This window comes from Pleurodeles waltl, chromosome 6 (genome assembly GCF_031143425.1).
Source record: "Pleurodeles waltl isolate 20211129_DDA chromosome 6, aPleWal1.hap1.20221129, whole genome shotgun sequence".
Lineage (NCBI taxonomy): Eukaryota > Metazoa > Chordata > Amphibia > Caudata > Salamandridae > Pleurodeles > Pleurodeles waltl.
Window position 1 is genome coordinate 1676744122 of NC_090445.1, and position 22175 is coordinate 1676766296.

General features: G+C 41.4%; 1 protein-coding gene across 3 annotated transcripts in view; it reads right to left on the reverse strand.

Annotated features, from left to right (window-relative positions):
- The window catches only part of SLC2A8 (solute carrier family 2 member 8), a 90185-nt gene that overhangs the window by 63926 nt on the left and 4084 nt on the right, over positions 1–22175 (reverse strand). For 2 of the 3 annotated variants that reach the window (XM_069241690.1, XM_069241689.1), the window contains exons 2-7: positions 14229–14391; positions 12970–13176; positions 5801–5900; positions 3278–3489; positions 704–853; positions 510–618 (exon numbers count right to left, since the gene is read on the reverse strand). In XM_069241690.1, coding sequence (XP_069097791.1) covers positions 510–618; positions 704–853; positions 3278–3489; positions 5801–5900; positions 12970–13176; positions 14229–14391 — 941 coding nt within the window. Of the gene's footprint in view, positions 1–509; positions 619–703; positions 854–3277; positions 3490–5800; positions 5901–8624; positions 8739–12969; positions 13177–14228; positions 14392–22175 lie in introns of those variants that run through there. The other variant, XM_069241691.1, reaches the window with a different exon arrangement.

The following is a 22175-nucleotide window of genomic DNA, read 5'->3' on the forward strand; positions in this document are numbered from 1 at the left end:
TGGGACGGGTTTTTCCAGAAAGCCCCTTCTTTGGTTCTTTAAAATAGAAAAAGACCCTGTGAGAGGGAGTGAGTGACCTCCGTCAGGATTTTAGAAGTCGAATGCCTGATATCTGTCCCGTGAGAGTGGAGATCTTTCTCGCAGTCGAACAGGGTCATCGTCTTGCTGGCATGAGAAAGACGAAGAGCGTGGCAGGCCCTGCTGTGATGCATTTTTACTTCATTATTTGCTTTGCAGTATAATATAAATACATATATTTGCTGGGTACATTGCAGATGAGACTCATTTTGGTATGTTTTCCTTTCATTGCTGTGACTATTTTTAAACATGTGCTTTCAACATGCTAATCTCCTTTTAGGAACCTCGTAGTGAAATAATAATGTCTTCTTTGAACTCAGAGGTGCATTCTAGAGATTTTTGCCTCGTTCATTAGTGAAAGCAAAACAGTACTATAACCTCTTCCAAATCCACATTAGCGGCGGTCTGCACACAAATAACAGCTACTTTACCTGAGACAACAAGTAGTACTTTTCTTCCGGCTCGGTCCATGATTATCGCAGCCACAGCTGTAAATACCACCTGGATCACACCAACTGTAACTGAGGCCAAACTACCGTTCTAAAAAGAAAAGGGAGGTTAGAGGGATTTACATAACATACGTTTGTATTAAAGGCCTTTCTGGACTGAAATAAGATTAACTTACCTTGAAATTGGCTTCTTCAAATATGGTTTTTGCATAAAACATGACAGCATTGATGCCAGTCAATTGCTGGAAGGCCATCAGCAAAATGCCAATGAGAAATGGCTTGTAAAGTGCTGGAGTCTTGAGCTCAGACATGCGAAACAGGTCTCCCTGGGGAAACGAGTAGTTTCAATTCAGAACATTGCTCCATTTGTTATTACAATAATGATGATAATTTATACATGCCAGTTATTCATGGAAGAAATAAATCTTGAAGCGCAACAATTATTATCCAGACATGATTGGTGCTTGTTTTGTCAGCTATGGAAGTTAACAGTGATCCACAAATCATCCAGAGACCTCAACAGCAAGCGCACTCGGCTGTCTTAACTGCATACAACATTTTTCAGATTTTATTACTGACAATCATTGTTACAGTGGTAAGCTTGCAAGAAAATAGTACCGACACAAGGCGCAGCCTGCAGTTTACGAGTTTGAATCCCAGCAAAGCAAACTCGGCACCATCCTCACTTCCTAGTTTGATAAACTGAGTACCATTAAAATAGGTAACATTAACTGACAATATTGAGTAACATTTTGAAAGGGTATGAAAGGAGAAGAAACACATTATAAGCAACAAATAACAATGTGACATTACTCCCATGTATGAAACAAATGTTACTTTATTGAACTTTAGCAACCGTTTTCAGAAAGCAAGATCAGGTGCATAAAAGGGCTGTGAACCCTAAAAGCCAGCAAGAATTCTTATACAAAAACATTTCATAAACAGTTCACAACAAACTAAAATTTAGTTTTAAAGTTGATGAAAGGGCAATTCATAGAACTGACGGGAAAAGGATTGATACATAGACAAGGTTTTAAGATAACCAAATGAGAAAATAGGGCAGGTCGTTTTCAAACCCAAGTAAGACCTGTCCTGCAGAACCTCTCAGGTCTTCAAGGCCTACACGCAATACTTTGCTGGGCTCAAACCAGCATGCCATCCAATCTCTACAAAGAAGAAAGATAGCTCACATTCACACTACTATTGTTTCTACGGCAGACTTCTGGGAAACCAGTCACTCTGCAGTGCACACCACTCTCAGACTTGTAGACAATGATTCTACCTAGAGTGGACCGGCTGAATGAAAGAGCGTTTGTAGTTGTTTGGAGGGATTTATTCCCGAATTGTAACAGAGTTTTCGCTACAGGTTCTAGATTAAAATGTTAAGTTTCCATTTATTATTTTTTCTAATTGAGCGTCCGCTTATATTTCATCTAATACACTTCATATTGATTGCAAATTTTCTAACGAATAGGTTAGTTTTTAACAAAATGTTTTAAAACAAAACAGTCTTGAATGTGAGTGACTTCACAGAGAGGCACTGTCTGGAAACAACTTATAACGCACAAAGTCTCTGCCAGATTCTGAAGTGGTCCCCATACTGATGTAACATTGTGAGCTAAGCCTTCAAGGAGATTAGTGAGAAACCTTATTTGTATTCTCCACTATGTAGAATCTAAGCTAGACACAAGAATCCAACTGCCAATGGAATGCCAACCCTTCTGGATTTGTTCCAAATGACTACAGTTCCAGCTCTCCTTCCCGAGCCTTGTGGCATCACAAATCACCACTTATATTATGTATTCCTTGGGGTGGGGCATTTCACGCAGCCTTGTAAAAAAAAAAAAAAAAAAAAAGAAAAACCTTTTGTCAAAGACATTATTTTTGGCTTTTGTATAGTACATGCACACTCGAAGACACCATTCCTCACACATTGACACAGATTCTCACTAATCTCTATAACTAGTTACTATCTCTCGTAAAGGCCCAAAAACGCATTTCTGAATGGTCCGTGATGGGTCTCAAGTTCAGTCCAGCATTTGGTAAACATGTCCTAGTTCTCTTCCCACAAGGACTGATGCAGTTTCCTACACCCTGTAGGCGTGGATTCGAGAGCCTGCGTGCCTGTACGGGGAAGGAGCTATCACTTTGCTGAACTTTTCCAGTAAGTGGTGTGCAATGCAAATATGCACAATAGAGCAACATTCCTTTAGACATAGATCAGCAAGCAACTAGATACCAATATCCATGGACCAACTAATATGCAGGCATCCACACACACACACACAGATTGACAGATAGGTTATTACACACCTATTACATGCATCGTTCCTTTCATAAGAAAAGACAAATACAGAATAATGGGCCTGATTTAGAAGTCGGTGGAGGGGTTACGCCATCACAACGGTGATGGATATTCTGTCCACTGAAATCTAAATCCAATTGAATATAATGGAATTTAGATTTTGGCGGATAGGATATTCGTCACTGTTGTGTCAGGGTAACCCCTTCGCCGAGTTCTAAATCAGGCACTGTGTCTGTAAATTGATCTTTTATGACTATTTTTTGTTGAATACATTTTTATGACTGACTGATGGACAGATGTGTTATGTTGGTTCATGTATGTCAGTCCATGCTGCTCTACAGCCCTCTCATAGTGCTAGATGTGACAAGAAAGGAAAAAGGGAAGACATAAGGGTGTAATCCTGCTAGTGGTGATGCATAACATAATTCCCCAATCAAAACATTACCTGGTCCTGTGCACTGTCGTCAATCTGACTGCATTCCCACTCGTGGTCCACGTCTGGACCCCTCAAGAACTCTAACGCAGCCAATGCTTCAGAGTATTTATTCTGTTTCAGTAGAAACCGAGGTGTTTCAGGCATAAAACACATGAAGACCAACATAACAAATGGAGGCGCACAGCACAGGACAGCTAGCCAGCGCCATCCAAGTCCCATTCCTAAACAAAAGTGGGAAACAATGAGATACAGATAAAATACTATGAATATGGACTGTCTGGTGGACTACTCCGATATGTTAGATTAAGCTTTCTTTTGTTCACTCTTCGGTTCTGTGCGAATGAGCAAGGGATCTTGTAAAATTCAGTATTGCACACGGAGTTGCCTAGAAGGGCTTTTAGGCTAAACATAATTGTGTATTTATGGATAAGGACTCTAAGCACAGATCAGTAGCGCACTTTAGTCTTGCAGGACACAGATCTTGGTCAGTGGAGAGGTCATGATTAAAACTCTAGTCTCCTGGTGTGATGGACAGAATGTAGCCACTTGGCCACGTCCCCCAAAGAAGCATTCCAGTGCATCAGTGGATGGCAAGTATGGGATAGAGAAATCACATCAAAGAAGAGCAGCTTTATTGATAAAGGCAATAAAATAAGAGGGTCTGTATTTCAGGAGCAATGTTCTTTAGACTTTTCTGTAATAAGATCTACTAATGTTCAATTAAAATCATCCCGAGCTAGAAATTTAGTGTTTTAATAATGACCACAATAGATAAGATTACATTAATGGCCACCCCTTGCAAGATTATCATCAGCAATCAGTTCACTGCATCAGGCGGGGTTGACAGCAGTATTGAAAAAAGAAAAGAAAAAAAAAGGCCTTATTAATTTTTTAATACCTCTAAATGGGTAATACCGAACATCTAGAGCAGCAATGTAGGAAGGTGATAAGTCTCCCCAGGGTATCTTACAGCTGAAATAGCATATGTTTACTGTTACCCAGCTCACTAGTTGGACTGGTTGAATAGGAAATTCAGTCATATTTCTTCAAACATCAGTTTATGAGTTCTGAAAATTAAGACAATTTCATCTTGAATACATGCTTTTCAGTGTTGGTATACATATATTACTTCAAATAAGGAAAAGCTTCTAATTTAGTGGGCTTGCCTGCAATCAGGACTTCTACTTGGAGGTAGCTGGAGAGCTACCAGTAGCTTACGAGCTACTCTTTGGAGAAGCATGTTGCGGAGTAACATCCGTTTCAAAGCAGGACGCTTGGGTAAATATCCTTAACTGACAACATAAAACAGAGTGCTTTAGTTTCCATGTGTAAAGAAGGCAGAGAATACCTTCAGGGATGACCATAGGAACTATGCAATTTTCCAGCTGTGGCGTTTTCAGGCATAATTAACCCTTTACCTCACTTGTGATATAATCCACTATCTCCTGTGTTAGTTGCAGATTTTTTTTTAATGGTTTCTGGCGAAAACAGATCGAAAGTTACCAAACCAAGGTCAATGGCGGGTACTGCGAAACGGCAGATCCCGTTGGGAAGATTATCGAATTACCTGTCAGTTGATGATCGCTGTTTTCAAATGTTAAACTGGCATTAGTGAGTTTAAACTTTGCTCTGACAGAATTAATATATGTTAAATGAAGCAACAGCGAAATGATTCAGAATCGGAAAGGGTCTGCCTTTCTTGCAGTTATTCTTGGTGAATAATGTGGTTCTCAACTGCCACATAATTCCCATGGCTCTGGTCACACACAGCCTGACCTAACATCACGAGAATGTAGACAATCGTTTGGCAGTCTCTGAAATGGGAACAGAAGATAGAAGGTTGTGATTGGGATATGTTCTAAGTACAGAACAAATCAAACTGTTTCTCAAGTAGTAAAAGTGTGCACACACCAGAGCTGCCCTTATGGGGTTTATCGAACTTTGTGATCCTGAAACATCTTTTTGTTAAACAGACGACTGTATGCTGTGCATGCCTTAGGGAAAGAATGCAGCACTATAGATTGAGGATTTAAGTGTATCAACTCTCATTGGATTCTTTTTGAAAGTTGGGAAACAATAGGGGGACTGAAGATTCTGAAACTCAGGAACATCTAACTTTTTTGATGGTCAAGAGGTACAGTCATGCCATGGAGTACACAAGTGCTGAGTTAAGATAGATATTTAAAGATAAAGTATGGGAAACAGGCTCGTGGAGTAGGACTATGGCTGGGGAAAAGCACGACGTGTAATGGATATGTCAAATCTACGTGGAATATGTGCAGTAAGAAGAGAGTCAAACAGTGGCAGAATCAGGGTGCAGGGCGTGATAGGACCTGGAATTGACCATATGGTTTAAATGCAAAGCAGCTGCCACCGTCTCAAATGGAAATAAGCTACACAAATATGTATAGCGCACGCTTTTGGTACTCCAGAGACTTTCCCCATGGTGCCAAGATTGCCACTGCAGATCTACATCTGATTATGCTGGTAACAATCTGTCTTATTTATTGAGCTGAAGAATTCCCCAAATACCTGCAATATATGATCCTAATATTCCAGTCACGACCATCAATTGAACGCACGACCCTAGCGTTCCTCTAACTCTTTGGTGGGCTGTTTCAGAGATATAAACCTAGGATTAAACAACAAAACACAAGTAAATGTAACTCACTGAAATTGCAATTATAATTAGGAACTTGCTGACACTGCATTTTTCTTTACATTTCCAACCATTTAGTGACAATCTCTCCTTGCAGTGAAACTACGCTGTCCAAATAAAACTATCTCAATCAGAATTAAATGAATGTAACTCATCTCTTACTAGGGCTATGACACCAACACAATCTTTGTGTTTAATTCTACAAACAGAGTGCATCTTGTTATTAAATATTGTATCTCAATTACTTGTACATGCAACTGACCAGTCAGCAAATATGGCACTGCCACAGAATGCTTCCACAATATTGCAAAAAGAGCTAAAGCATCAAAACGTGGCAACGACTGGGTGGACAATGGGACAGAATGGAGTGCAATAATTTCCTGACAATACCGTAAAGACTGATGAAATCCACAACTCAAACCTATTAATTGTCACCATATAACGCATGTAATGGGCAAGGTACACAGCGGGTCATAAGAACGGTACACATTTTGCTTCATGATTATGATTTAGAGTGGTACTTATAAGTACTTCAGACCTATGTTATCAGAGGCGTTTTTAATTATGTCAGGCTCTGTAAGTTATCAATATTTTAAAACGTAACAAAGGTTTAAGTCTGTTGACAAACTACAGTACTGTTCAAAAAATTTTTAATTCCTGCTGATCAACTAATATAAGATTCCTCCTGGTCTTCAGCAGTGATTTTTTCCTAGTAGTGTTTTAGTTTTCTGCATTAGAAAGCCATACAATAGGCAGAGTTAAAGTACATCAGGACATTTATCCGTTCTGAAGGACAATCTCAAGCTTAGCACAAATCTTGAAATTACAAGGACCACCCAGCACTATCAAAAGTGAGAACGCTTGTTAGAATACTTAGTCTGAGACAAGAAGTTATGCCTCCAAAGCATCCATGACTCTTTGGAGTTACTGCACTGAGTAGTCAAGGCCTTGCCTGGGGGAGGCCTGCTAACCCAAGTAAAATCTAACAATTATTATTAATATAGATACACACAGAACCAAGATTATTGCTTTTAAAATAAGACGTAATTGCCCTTATAATACAGTAAACATAAATATCTAGAGTGAATGTCTCAAGGTTCTAGCAATAAATATTCTAAAAATTGCAGAAAACAGTTTTTGGGTCTGGGCCCTTTTCCATGTTTTGGAGATGGGTAAAGTATCTTGTTCCATGGACTGTTTAATTGGTATCCTAATAGAATACAGCGAGGTTGTGTTTTTAGGTAAAGATTTTATATTCACATTTTGAATTACATTGAAAGAAAAATAACATAATACAGAAGGTAAAATAAGGTCACAAACTAAAATAACATAATTCTACCATTATACAACTACAATGAAACTTAACATTACAAGTACCAAAACACAAACAGCTTTCAAGTACCTTCTGTACAAGGTTATTTAAAAAAGCACAGTCATATAAATGTATCTTACAGATTGGAGACTTGCATGTCTGAAAGGAAAGAAGAATAGAGAACTAATGAAAGAAGCAATGATTGATTGTTAACTTGATGATGTAGCTACAGTACTGTCAAGGTACAATATGGTGTTACCACGAGAGAGATCAGGACTATCAATGGCTCTGAGGACGTCCGAGGGCTAAAAGTATTTTATTTGGGAGACTATAGAAACATCCCCATGGTATGGTAGTTCACAGCCAAGGTCAGTAACCTAGGATGACATCCTCAGAGGGAGCAATCTTAAGCCTCACTGCGATTATTATCCTCCTTTTAGGGTTAGTTACAAAATAGCGCAAAAAGAAATAGTTCAATCTTGAAGTGGACTAAAAGTCCAAAAGGTTCCATCAAGGTCTTACTGCTCACAATCGAAATATTATATCTCCTCTAGAGTTCTAGGGGCTTCTTGTACTGCATGGTGTGGGTCTGCGTTCACTGTTGCCTACTTGGACTCATGCTTATGAATATACAGATCACAGTTGAAATATTCAAGTTCTTCTTTGAATTTTTCTTTTCGTTATGGTTGGAGATTCCAAAAAAGGGAGCAAATATATATTTTAAACTAGCTAAAAACTGGCAATGGTGTTCTGCTGCTTTTGCACCCTCCTGACGGTTTTCAACAGCAGGGGTCTACTAGGCCTCTGCAGCTTGCATGTTTGATCTGGGGTGGGTCCCTAGCCACATTCAATGCTTGCCATGGTCTAGTGGCAATGAGCCTCTCTCCTTGCCTCTTCTTGAAGGTAGAGTTAGTTAGTAGCAGCGATTTTCAGCACCACTGTGTCCTGAGAGCCTTGGGTGAGTAGTGCGCTTAACAAATATCTGATTGAGCTGACCTACCAGAGAGCATGGGTGGTGTGTTGCATCATCTCTGGGGATCACAGTGTCTCCTTGGTGCTAGCCAGATGCTGAGCATCAGAGGTGCACATGAGAAATGGAACATGGATTTTTCTTATGCTTTTTTCCACAACCTATTAACAAGCCATGAATTACTTTTTTGCAATACCATTCAAAGATCGCTGCCAAGGCATTGTGTAGTATCAATCCAACCCTATCCAAACGGGCACTTTACTCCACGTTACACATTCAGTTTCTTGTTTTCCCTCTGTAAATGCGTGTAGGAAAGGAGACTTACTTAGTCATTGCAGAGCTGAAGTATTTTATGTAGGTTAGATGTCTCCTTGCCTTATAACTTTGGGGATTTATTCTGCACTTTTATACGTACCTTTCAGTGCCATCTTTTTGTCAGTGCTGTGTTGTAATTAAGTCTCCGACAACTATTCTCCTACTTCTTACTCCTTGGATCATCACTTCTTCATGACTTCAGTAGACTTCATCCTGTAATTGGATATTTGGTTACCTTAGTCGTAGAGCCCTGAGCTTTTCTCTGTTTACCAGCATTTTCCTCTGGTATAGTGTGCCTTCTTTCAGTCAGCCTGCTCTTCATCCATTTCTATAAGTATGGAAAGGCCTTATGGCTTCAAGAATGTGCTGCCCGAACCTGGGTTTAGCCAAATCAAAACCTAAAGAATTACCATGATGTTTGGCTTGTGATAGCTATACAAGCACTTAAGATGTCCATTTGCTAGGCTTTGTACTCCATTACTGCAGCTCTGCAACCTTAGTCAAACACATGAAGCTAATGATTCTGTGTGACTCAGGAACCCCCTGAAAATGAAAGAAGAAGAAGAAGGAAGAAGTCCATGGTCAGCATTACAGGTCCAACAAAGGCAGGGTAGCTCAAAGAATACATACACAGTAAAGAGCTTTGTTCACCTGTGGGGGAATCACTGACCAGTTAGCATCAAGAAAATACCCAAATTGCACACATTATAAAAAGATTTGGGGTGGGCCAATGGATGGAGAGCAGTTGAAAGAAAAATAGGAATGGCTGCAATATCCTAATAATATTTCAGGCTAAAAGGCATAACAACAGAGACAACTAGTTCACCTAGTTTTGTAGTAGGCGTACAAGGCATTCTATAACTTGTGATCAATTTCTTTCCTATAAATATTCCTGGGCTCGAACTACTATTCCCATGGCAAGATGTGTGGAAAGTGGTGTCCTTTCCAGAAATTAATTCTTATTGCTAGCAAAATATCAAGCAGCTTATGGTTTCCAAAAAGCATGACAGGTATCCTGTGGAAGAATTTACAGTTGCATTGAGTATACAAAATGAGTTGATGGCAGCAGTAGTCTGAAGGGGTTTTATCTTTTAGACTGTGAACATTTCATGGAAAAAACAACTCAGTTATGCTTTCTACTAGTACACCCAAATATACTGCGGTCATTGCATGTGACAGTATTTAATAGAAACCATTGGGAAGACCATCTGGGCCAAAATACAATTGAGAGAAGCAAGTTAAGAGCAGAATCGTGAGTGACCAACCTGTACTTGATATATTTGTAAGAGACTTCAATTGTTAGGAGAAATGGTCCAGTTACACATGCCATGGTTAAACTGTGCAACAAAAATGTAGTGAGGACTGGACAAGTTTGAAATATTATGCCATTAACAGAGATCTAAATAACATCACTAGACTGAATACAAAAGAACCTTGTGGTTTTAACGAGAATGAGGAGCTTCACTTACATCTTTAATTTAGTTAGAAACCAGACCAGAAAATCATGTAAGCGATAATTTATTCACCGAGGACATGATTGATATGAATAGAGAACAGATAGCCTGTATGCGATTTACTCTAAGCTGAACCACATCAGATAACTGAATATACGTTCAAACAAATTGTCCCACCGAGGGTAGATCTAATGATGGACAAGTAAATAATCTAGTTTGGGCTTTATGCTTTTAAACACAGTACTGTTATCACACAGTTGAGTACTGGGAGACTACAGTTCCTAGGCTTCATGTGTTATGCAATGAATGTGAGGCACAATATAAGAGAGACACCACATTTTTGTAAAATAAAATTGAAATGGTACCTCCACGAGTGCCATGTTGTTTCCTTTGGAAGTTGAGTGAAATTAAAAAATATATATAATGGGTAACTATCCAATATAACATTAAGGGGTTCTGCTGCCATCATAAACCACAAGACAAAGAGCAGAGTGGTTTGTAAATGTCACCAGATCCCCAAAAGGGCAATATGCATCATATTACACATGGTAACCATTACGTATTTGTTAGGATTACAGGTTAATTATTTTTGTGTAGTTAGCTTGAAAAAAATAGTTCTTGAACGTGCAGCACACATTGAGCACAGGTTGGAATTATGTCGCACAAGCCTTGAAAAAAATGTTATTTTACAGAGCCATCTGTTTCTTCATTATCACATACCAGAGAGCATCTGCAAATATGCAAACTCAGCATTTCTGCTGTACAAAATTATGTTTTGGGTTAAACAGAATAAAGGATTGCTCCATGAAATAATGATAATCTATCCCACATATAGAGTACACATGATCCTTGACTTGCTTCTCAGGTCACTGATAGCATTGTCATCGGGGGCAGGAATGTTCCTACTTTCCCCATCAACATGCCATTTAACTGATAAAACTATATAGCATACAGATCATAATCTGTGGAAGTTAGGTTTCAGAAAACATATTTCTCATTTGCACATCACCAGGAAAAGTGTTCAGATTTGTTTTCATTTCACTAAAATCTTTTTTCAGCAAACAAAGTAACAAAAATGTGCTTTAATAAACACTGAAATACATTTCGAAATGTGTGTGCACTTAATTTTACAAGCCATTAAAAATGCTGTGTGTTAGAAAAAAAAAACGTCATCCTCCCTCCTTTTATTTCACACTCTTTGTACAGCACGAATGGCAGACAGGTCACTTCTTAACTTTTCAGTCATACAATGAAAAATTAACACCAACCTCAAGAATAAAATAAGCAGCAACATAAACTACCATTTGACTTCTGTCTCTGTCTGCAGAGCAAATGTGACACAATAAATATAAGATTTAAGGCATTTTTAGTGCTCAATCATTTACTGATTGAACAGGACACTTGTTCTTAGTCAACGCACCAGATCTGACCAGAAGGCCTTAAAAATAGTTGCCCTGATAAAAATCTGCCTGGCCATAGCAAGTAGGCGAGTCGATTTTGTTTGCTTTGTAGACCTTTCTGAAATAAACTGTCAATAGCATAATGGACAATGGTGAGGGTCAGTGGATTTAGGAGATTCTGTGGTTGCAACTTTTACTGCACAATTATGGATTTATTGCATTTGTAACATAATGTGCCTCATAATTTACAGAATGTGCATACTTCTCCGAAAGTCTTATTCCATTTTAAATGGAAAAAAGTAATACTAACAATGAATGTGCCAAACAATTTACAGATTTCACCAAGGATATTCTTTCTATCCCAAGTAGATGAAAATGCTAACAAAGAATGTGGTCATAATTTTCATTTTTGCCACAAAAATTAGATAACCTTCGCACATAGTTTGGTCCTTTAACCCACATAATCCAAGAAGCCCTCTCAATATTAAAGCTACGCAACATGGTATGGAGATGGTCATTCAGATGATGAAATATGTATTACAGAGGCAACTGTGAAATATTTTCGGTATTTCATGGTTCCCTGTGAAATATGAGTTTCTAGTTCAATAAAAGGCACTAAACGTGTACATGTACGGGTAATATATATATATATATATATATATACACACACACATACATACATACGTTTGTATTAACAAATGCCTTTGGTTGGAATTATTTATAGACCATATAACATTCAATTCCTACATATATGTTTAGAATTAAGAATGTGCTATCGCATATTATGCTGACATCTTTCCCAGTGATTAGAACTTTTTTTTATGGAAGTGATATTTCTGCATATACAAATGATGCATGTGAACACTAACAGGTAGGGATGAGATTTACACAATGCAAATACTGACATTGCAATTCAGATACAATTATTATATATTTTGTACGAAGTGGACTTCCTTCCTGTCGGAGCACTTTTTACAAGGGATGTTTCGGAGCTTGTGCATAAAATGATAAAGATCGAATTTTGCTCATCGAGACCTAGCAATAATTTCATAAGAACATAAGTTCTCTAACATCCCATTTTGGTAACTCTATAACCCATTCTTTTTATCTGTAGATGTTCAGAGATATTTCCGCTTGGCGGGTTGGGGCATCATTATAGTTGGCAGTTTTGTGGCTGATTAAAGCATTACACAAGCAACTATTTATTTGAATTTAAAATATGAACTCTGTATTATCAGAAAATCAATTCCTCGAATAAGTGTAAATCCTTTTCAAGGGGAACATAACCGTTTTACAAAAAACGGTTCCCCAATTAGGAGTTGGGCCTTCTCAGTACTGTTCTATACAAACACTGAGCAATGTTTTATTGACGTTTATCTTAATTAATTTAAGAAAATGGAAGAAAGAAAACAGTACAGATGTAGATATTAGGTTGAATAATTTTTAATGCTGCCTAAAAACCCTTAGTTTTAGGGTGCTGGATAAATATTTAAAACCTGTCATCACTGGAACCTGGTGTCCAACTTGTCAATTATGTCGATGGGTATTGTAATACAAGTGTATTACTAAGAATTGAGATCATATTACTTACCGGAACAACAAGTGAAGTCACACCACTAGCCAGTCCATTCAGAAACCTCCCAGCGTAAAGCATCCAGACGTTCTGGGCAGAAATGATTATGACAAACCCAAAGATGAATGGCAGGGAGCACAACATAAGACTCAGTTTCCTCCCGATCTTGTCAACGATCCAGCCTCCCAAGACTCCGCCGATGGCAGCGCCTATTGTCACTATAGACTTGAGCAGAAATAAAAAGAAACACGGCTGACAGAACGCAAAATGAATGGAAAAAGGAAGGCAAATCCCTCCTGTCATCAGTGCTGTACAAAAATACATATCTGCAGCGCACTACATCTAGGTCTGTACATCAAAACAGGATTTAGTAATGGCATCTAATAGAGCAGTGTTGGCACACTACCAGGGCAAGGCAGTTACGTCAAATGAATGATTAAAGTTAACGCAAACATGGCCTATCTGCTGACTTGTAAGAAATAAACTAAACATATGGACTCATCAAATAATCATTACTCTCCCAGGTCTTCAAGTGTCTGCTCTATGGGGACGCTTCTATGCGCCTAATCACGGAGATGACATACAGTTAAATTCACCACCGACTGCAATAAGATTGAAGACATTACTGATCACCACTGTTGTTCATCATTTGGATGTAGAAAGCAATTTGTGCATAAATTCTCATTTAAAATAAGGTTTAAATAGTTACAATAATCTGTTTTGTTTAATAGGATTACTTGACTAAAGTTGCACTTTAACCACTGAGGACCTCATTACAAGTATGGCAGAGGGGATTACTCCATCACAGATGTGATGGTATTCCATTATATCCTATGGAACTTGTAATACAGCGGACAGGATATGCGTCATGTTTGTGATGGAGTAATCCCCTCCGCAAACTCGTAATGAGGCTCTGAATCACCAAGTAGAATTATGTGAAGATGACCGAGGAAAGAACAACAAGCTAAAGCTTTATGGAAGTTAAAGAAACTCAAACCCAAATTTTATAAGGGAACTCTCAAATGACTAGGATAGAATACTATAGTTCTCAAACTGCTCCATCGTAATAGTGGCCATTCAGTCTGCTTGTTTTTATTCACTGTACATTCTGGTATATATAACTTAATTCACCCATTATCAATGCAGACTACAGATATCAGACGTCAATGTGGCAAGAAGCTGACACAAACAGTGTAAAACTGCAGAAGGGCTGCATGGAAAGGTTTTCACTATAAATATCAATAAAAATTACGTTGCCACATTTGGGTCAGACTTACCCCAAACCACGAGGCCTCAATTTTGTCCAATCTTAAATTAGGGTCATCACTATTGTTCAGATCGGGAATCGCTGGTGAACTGTATCCCAAGACAAACCCAAAGCTCAGAGGTCCTAAAACTGCAGCAAAGGTGGCCAAGAAAAGCTTTGTGTTTTTAACTTTGCTGTAAAACAAAGAAGGAAAGGATGCAATAGTCTGGCACTTGTATTATGTTAAACACAGATCCACAGCAGTATGTCATAAGACTGAATTCATAACACAACTTTTAAATGTCAAAGCACAAACTGAACCACCACAATGAGAGAAAAGTAAAAAACAAACAGTGTAGTGAAATTCGCTAACCTGGCAAGTCAGGCCAATATTTCTGCCTCAAGGCTGTGTTCACTAGGAACTTACAAGGCTGATTTCTCCTCCTAGAGAATTTAGCAGATTATATAAATTAACTGGTGACGGCGTCAGGTGGTGGTGTTGGTGAGACCAGGGTTTCGGTGTGACGTGGGGCACGACTCCGTTTGGCATTGTCAGGTCACAGTGCAGTCAGCGGCATCATTGATGGCGTCACAGTGGTTTTTCTTCTGTTGCAGCACAAAACACACAGGTTCCAGTGCTGTAGGTAGATGAAGCTGAGTCTTTCATATCACAGAGACTTTCAACAGGAGGCAAGCTCTAATCCAAGCCCTTGGTGAAACTTCACAAGCAGGATACACAGCGTAGTCCAGTCTTTGCCCTCTTTAACGCAGAAGCAGCAACTGCAGACCAACCCAGCCAAGCACACACAGCTAAGGGACAGTACTCCTCCTCCAGCTCTTCAGTTCCTATCCTAGGCAGAGGTTCCTCTTGATCCAGAAGTGTTTTAAAAGTCTGGGGTTTTGGGTCCTCTACTTATACTCATTTATGCCTTTGAAGTAGTCAAACTTCAAATGAAAGTATCTGTTGTTCACCATCTCCTGCCTAGCCCAGGCCTGGCCCCAGACACACACCAGGGGGCTGGAGACTGCATTGTGTGAGGACAGGCACAGCCCTTTCAGGTGTAAGTGTCAGCTCCTCCCTCGCCACTCTAGCCCAGGAGACTCATCAAGATATGCAGGCTACGCCCCAGCTCCTTTGTGTCACTGTCTAGAGGGAATTCACAACAGCCCAACTGACAGTCTGAACCAGACGTGGAAGACAGAAGCAGGCTGAGGCGCAGAATGGTTTAAGCAAGAAAATGCCCACTTTCTAAAATTGGCATTTTCAAACTGACAATCTAAAAAACAACTTTACCAAAAGATGTATTTTTTAATTCAGAAATTTGATTCAGAAACCCCAAACTCCATAGCTCTATCTGCTCATAATGGGAAACTGCACTTAAAGGATATTCAAAGGCATATTCAAATATTAACCTACGAGAGTGATAGGCACTGCAACAGTGAAAAACGAATTTGGCAGTCTTTCACTGTCAGGACATGTAAAACACATCAGTACACGTCCTACCTTTTAGGATACACTGCGCTCTGCTCATGGGGCGAGCTAGGGCTTGCCCTTAGGGGTGACTTACATGTAGTAAAAAGGAAGGTATGGGCCTGGCAAGTGGGTACACTTGCCAGTTAGAATTGGCAGAGCAAGACTGCAAACACAGACACTGGAGTGGCAGGCCTGAGACATGGTTACAGGGCTACTCATGTGGGTGGCACAATCAGTGCTGCAGGCCCACTAGTAGCATTTGAGTTACAGGCCCTGGGCACACAGTGCACTTTACTAGGGACTTAATAGTAAATCAAATAAGCCAATCATGGAGAAACCTACCACCATTACAATTTACCTGGGGAACATTTTCCCTTGTCACTGATCAGCAGGGTAAAGTGCGCAGAGACAATAAACCAGAAAAAACAGAGACCAGCATACCCGAAGAAAGGAGGTCAGAAGGAAAAAAAGTTTGGTGATAACCCTGGAAAAAGGGTCATTTCCAACACCTATTTAAATGACACCATAAATACACAACCAACTTGCTGATATCCACCCCCAATCTAAACTAGTATATCTCCCCCCCGCCCTTAAGAAATCTTTCCCGTCTTTCTCTCCAGAAATTCTACAAGCTCCTTCCCTCTTAACTCACTTTCTTAAAAGATCTACTTTTTCTCCCTCGTCCTATATTCATTTGTTTATATTCAGGCCTCCTACTACCTTCTCATCTTCATTCACCCGTTCGTTTTTCTTTTAAACATCCTCTTAAATTATATAATGTTCGCACTTGACTATACTTACGTGTTAAAAAAAGAATACTATGTTGTTGTTGAGAAATATTTTCTCTGCTCCCTATAATGGATGCCCTGCATCTCACTAGATGCTGAATTCTCAGTTTTTTGGGTTAAGTTGCATTCAATGAGAATACAAAAATAAAATAAGATTAAACGTGAAGGTCAAGTTAGCCTCAAAGTGAATGTCTATGCGGCCTGGTCCCCGTGTGGTGGTGACAATGCTAATTCAATATATTAAAGTGCTTGAAATAAAAATATGAAGAGTGCAGTTATTTACTGACCGAGTACTGGTGTGAAACTGATAAGTGTTAGTACTCCTCTAATAAATATTCAGCATCTTTGCTTAGAAATGTTGGTAATGTCCCTTTTAAAGATGTTCAGGTACTTATCAACTGACAGTATTAGTCCATGTAAAGTAATGATTTTAATCAATTTCCTTTCTTGCTGTTAGAACTACCGCAATTGCATGACCCCTCTTTTTTCAAGGAGGTTCAATAACATTTTGAGCATGACACACCATCACCACGTCCACAGGTTTTTACTTCTGTCAAGTAATCCAGGTGGAGGCACTGTATTCCTGCTTATGTTGAAGGTGGGCAGTGGTGACCGACACAGAACAACTGTTTACCTGGGTTAGTGCCCAGCACATATTTGTACTATCTTGATACAGAGCTGCCAATTGTTCGGTTTGCTTCTTAGTGATATTTCTGTTTGCAGTGTGGTAATGTATAACATTTCAGTGCATTATTTGAGACACTTTTGATTTACATGTTATCATGAACTGAAGAATGCAACTGAGATTAATTTAAAAAATGAACTTTATTTTTCAAAATGCACTTGTCTAATGGCGGCCTAAACGTACTGATAAAAAGGTATAAAATTGACAGTGCTCAGTTGAAGCACATATCTCTTGCAGTCAGGTCACACACAGTATTCTCAGCCTTGGACAGTAAATCTCCCATATTCAGTGCCTTGGTATATAGGAGTGACAGGGTGCAACAATTTAGAACGTTTGGCCACAGGCAGGAACAGTATGCATGAGAATAAACTGGGAGCCTTTCCGGCTGTATCCTAATATGTCAACAGTCAGACGCAAGTAAATAGATAGTGGGGTATCATGAGTCCTAGTGCAGGGCAGGAAAATAAGCCCACATAAATAGTAACATACCAAAATACTCACAGTTCAGCAGGGCCTTTAGGGCCCTAGCACCCCTTGCAACTGCACCTGTTCCACCACTGATGGTTATGCCCATAGGAAGAGCACCCAGACAGCTCCTTGCACCATGGGCTGTTAAAGAACTACTTGACACTTGGAATCCACCTTCAATATTTCTTCTACCAAACTATCCATGTAGTGAAGGCAATTGTAATGGTGGACAGCAGACAGTTCCTTAGATTTACCACTTACTATAAATGAAGTTCCTAAACTGCTGGTCCACAAGGGAACTAAGATAATATGTATGTGGCACTACATATATTTCCCTTCTTGTTACAAAAAGAAAACTCTTGACACTGCCTCTTCCCTCGTTGCTTTACCATTCACACCCTCCCGGTCACCTTCTTTGGCTCCACTTTAATTTCTCACGTTCCTCTTAATTTTCTCTCGTCCTGTTTGTTTCCCTTCACTTTTTCCAAATGCATTCTTCTGATTCCTCCTCTTATTTCCATCTTCTTCCTTTGGTATTGTCCCATTCACCAACTCTTTTTCCCCTCTTTTCTTGCTCTGTCCTCCCTTCAGCTCTACTTCTCTATGTCTTATTTCCTCCCTTTTCCTCTGTTTCCACTTGCCCACCTCGCATTGCTTTCACCCTCTCCATTCTCATCCTTCTTTCTCTCCTACCACCCAACCCCACTCTCTCCATTTTCCTTTTTACATTTTCATTCCTTCACAATCATCCCTCTCGGTATCCTTCTCCTACTTTGTCTCCCCCGCTTGTGTAGTGCCACTCTTATTTCCCCTCTCTTAACCTTGTCCCTCTTGTCTACCTTTCGGCTCCTTCTCTTTTTGTCAATCTTTCTCCTTCCTTGCATCCCTTCAATACCTCTCTCTATGTCTTGTTTATGTCTTATTTCTCTCTTGCCCCAGTCCTAGTGACTCCTGCAGAGATGTGGTCCTTCTTATAATATGAAAGGCTGATTGGTGATGTCCGGAAGCTTTCTCCAACTTCCTATCACAGGCTAGAGTATAGGTGACTACATATTTACAAGCTTGTGTGTAAGGAAACTGGGGCAACAAGTGACACCTGGATGAAATTTTAGCTTTGCATTTTAGAAGTGGAGACCTCCCCAAACAGCAGACCCCCTCCCAGACGAGGCCTGGCAGTGGGTAGAATAGTAGTAGAGTGTTTTAAAGTAAATTAAGAAATTATGCACACTGTAGTACCAACGGCGTGCTAAAAGGAGCAGCAACAGGGAAAACTTAACATAATGTCAAAGAAAGTCTGAAGTCTGGCAAAGAAAGGAGCATACCTGCCACAGTTCATACAGGGGATGGGGGCTCATGTATACCTGGAAGACAAATCAAGGCACGCTCAGGGGTATTTAAAAAGTTAAGTGCATTAAAAGGGGCGTGGCTAAACGCCAACGAAGATGGCCGCAGACTAACGCGCCTCCAAGCGTATTAATCCCGTCCCGCTCTATCCGTGCAGTATCCGACACCCAGACACTGAAGAATGATGCCAGGGGACTGTTAGGCCCCTAAGAATCAGAGGCTCGACTGATCGGGGCCTGTGCGCAGCTGCGTCGATGAGGTGAGGCCTAGTTCAGCAGGGCCCGGCGGGTGCGGCATGGGATCGGCCTTGCCGGGACGAACAGGAGAGACACGCAGTGAGCTGTGACCAGCCGCAGCGATGAAAATACGTCAACTGCGCTGGACGGCGTGGAGCACGTCGAGTGACAGTAGTGAGCCGTACTTGAGGGCTGCGGAGTGGGTCGGAGAGGCGCCCTCTCCACGATCAGCCCAGATGGCAATGCCTAGCTGATGGGCTGCCCGCGGTGCGCAGCCCAAATGGATCGGATTCGGAGAAGCACGGTAGGGATTGGCGCAGTGTGCTGTGAGTGGAGGGCAGCAGTGGCAGTAACCGAGAGGCAGACAGAGCGACATGGTGCATTAGGACGGAGCAGTGAGGACGGCTGGGGTGCGGTGGCAGAGAGTCAGTGACGGCACCCTGGGGAAAGGCATGGCAGGATAAAAACGCGCTGCATAACAGTGAATGGGCCCTGAGTGGCTAGGATGACTGTGGAGGAGCGGGCTCGGGGGAGACTCCCTTTGCGGTCTGCTTAGAAGAGGGAGTCCACTTGGCAGAAGGAGAAAATGATTGTCGCCTGCCACACGCGCACTTTACCGAAGGTCGGGAGATAACTAAGTGACTTGGGAAACTGGAACAAGGAGGGAAGGCAGGACGCGAAGAAATGGCAACAAAGGACTGTGGAAATCGTAGGCGGTTCTGTGACCCTGACAAGAGGAGCTTGGATTGTGTACAGTGTAGACCTTACTCTACTAGCCGGCTGGTGGTGACACGCAGAAGAAAGGTGAGAGATAGATTTGGGGCTCCTCTCCCCCAAGTTAACTAGAGGCACGGAACACAACAACCAGTAACAGCTGAAATAGCTTGGTCGCTAAGATGGGGTGCGACAAAACAGGCAGTGTGCCGGCTCAACAACAACGAATCAACAAATTTGCTAAGTAGAATGTCCCTGGGAGCGAAATAGGTGCGACTGGTAGGACCCCTGACTCTGGGGGCGTAGCTCAGACGGTAACTATTCTACAAGCCATTAATGATCTGAAAGTCACCATGGAGGGCAAAACGGGAGAGCTCAAGGTGGATCTGGCCTCAATTAGGCAGGATCTTCGCAACACCACACAGAGGTAGAGGGACAACTCTCTGAAACTGAAGATGCAGTTGAAACACATGCCGAAAATTTAACAAAGTTGAAGCACTTGGTGAATCAACTTGAGGCCAGAGTAGAAGACGCAGAGGGCCGGGCCAGAAGGAACAATCTCAAAGTGGTGGGCATTCTTGAAGGAATGGAAGGTACTACTCCTACTAAATTTATGTGGGACTGGCTACGAAGTTGGGTTCCCAAAGAAGAGTTTCACAATGCTTCATTGTGAAATGTGCACATAGGACACCGATAGCCCGGCCCATGGTGGGGGCCCCACAGAGGCCATTCATAGTGCGGCTACTTAACTACGCAGACAGGGATGCTGTCCTAAGAGCAGTGAGATGGGCGGAACCAGTGACTTACCAGTCCACAGCAGTGCTGCTCTTCCCTGATTATACTTTCAAATTGCAACACCAGCGCAGGTCTTTTCTGGAAGTCAAGTCTAAACGGAGAGCAATGGGACTCACTCGTCTAAAAGGTACTGTACCAGGAGAAATCTCCGTTCTTTGACATGCCAGAGCTAGCCTGGAATTGGCGTGAAGAGAGACCACCGAAAGCACCTACCATCCAGGCTGGTGCACAAACAGAAGATGCTCAGACGTCGGGACAAAAGTAGCACAGCGACAGATAGCTCGGAGGCCGGGCCGTCATGCTCAATCCTGAGGCCCTGCAGCGGCTCAATTACAAAAGATATGACCACCTCGCCGGCAGGCCCAGCTGCACTGGAAGATGATGTGGAGTCACGACAGGGGTCACGGTCCCCTGAGAGACAAACAGACGGATCCATAAGACATGGTCAAATACCTTCAGTATGTAGGTACAGAGCAGGGGTGGGATGTGCGGTGACTAATGAGTAATAACTTACTTCGTTTTCAAGGGGGGGTTGTCAATGTTAGGGTGGGAGGGGTTCGTGTAGGGAGTGCTACAGATCACAGTCTAGCCCAGTTAGCTAGGCCCCTAGATACGACACGACAGGTACTTTGTGTTTGGGAAGTATGGAGAAGGGTTGGGAAGGGGGGTGGGCAGGAGGAGAGGGGGCGTGTTCACTTCTAATATGCTACTGCAAGTGGGGAAGCGCATTGACATGGCATGCAGCAAGAGGGAGCGAATGCAGGGAACGGTACATCTCTCCACAATGGCTATCAGTATGAGGGAGGATAAAGAGCTGGCTACCTCTACAGCAGGTATACTTAAAGGTCTGCCCTGGAACGTAAACTGGATATTAGACAAGATTAAATGTGGGGTGGTTCTTAGAGCTGCACTGAAAACAGAGGCAGATGTGGTATTCCTTCAAGAGACATCTACTGGGGAACAACTGCCCCTTTCTGCTGCGTAGAGGTTATTCACAGGCATATCATGCAGGTTTTCACTGGGGATCCCGGAGGGTGGCTATATTAGTTAGGAAACGTACTCTGTTGGCTGTCACGAAAACATGGACAGAACCAGGGAAGATATGTAGCCGTCACTGGGACTCTTCAGGGCCGGCCCATGTTGCTCGAGGGTTTATGCTCCGCCACTGCTGGGAATGGGACTCTTGACAGTATTTCCAAAATAACCAGAGCTCCGTGGCCTCGTCAGAAGTGATTTCGGAGCCGCAGAAGGCGTACTTGAGAGGTGAGATTATTAGTTATGTGAAAGGCTAGAGGGAAAGAAGTAGGCAGAAAATCCGGGATCTGGAGGGGTAATTATGGACTTGGAAGGTCGCTACATAGAACAGGAACAGGAGACCTACCTATGAGACCTACTACATTCGCAGAAACTGCTGTGGCAGGAATTAACACAGGAAGCAAGGGCAGCGAGGCAGGCAACTCGAAGCAGAATATAA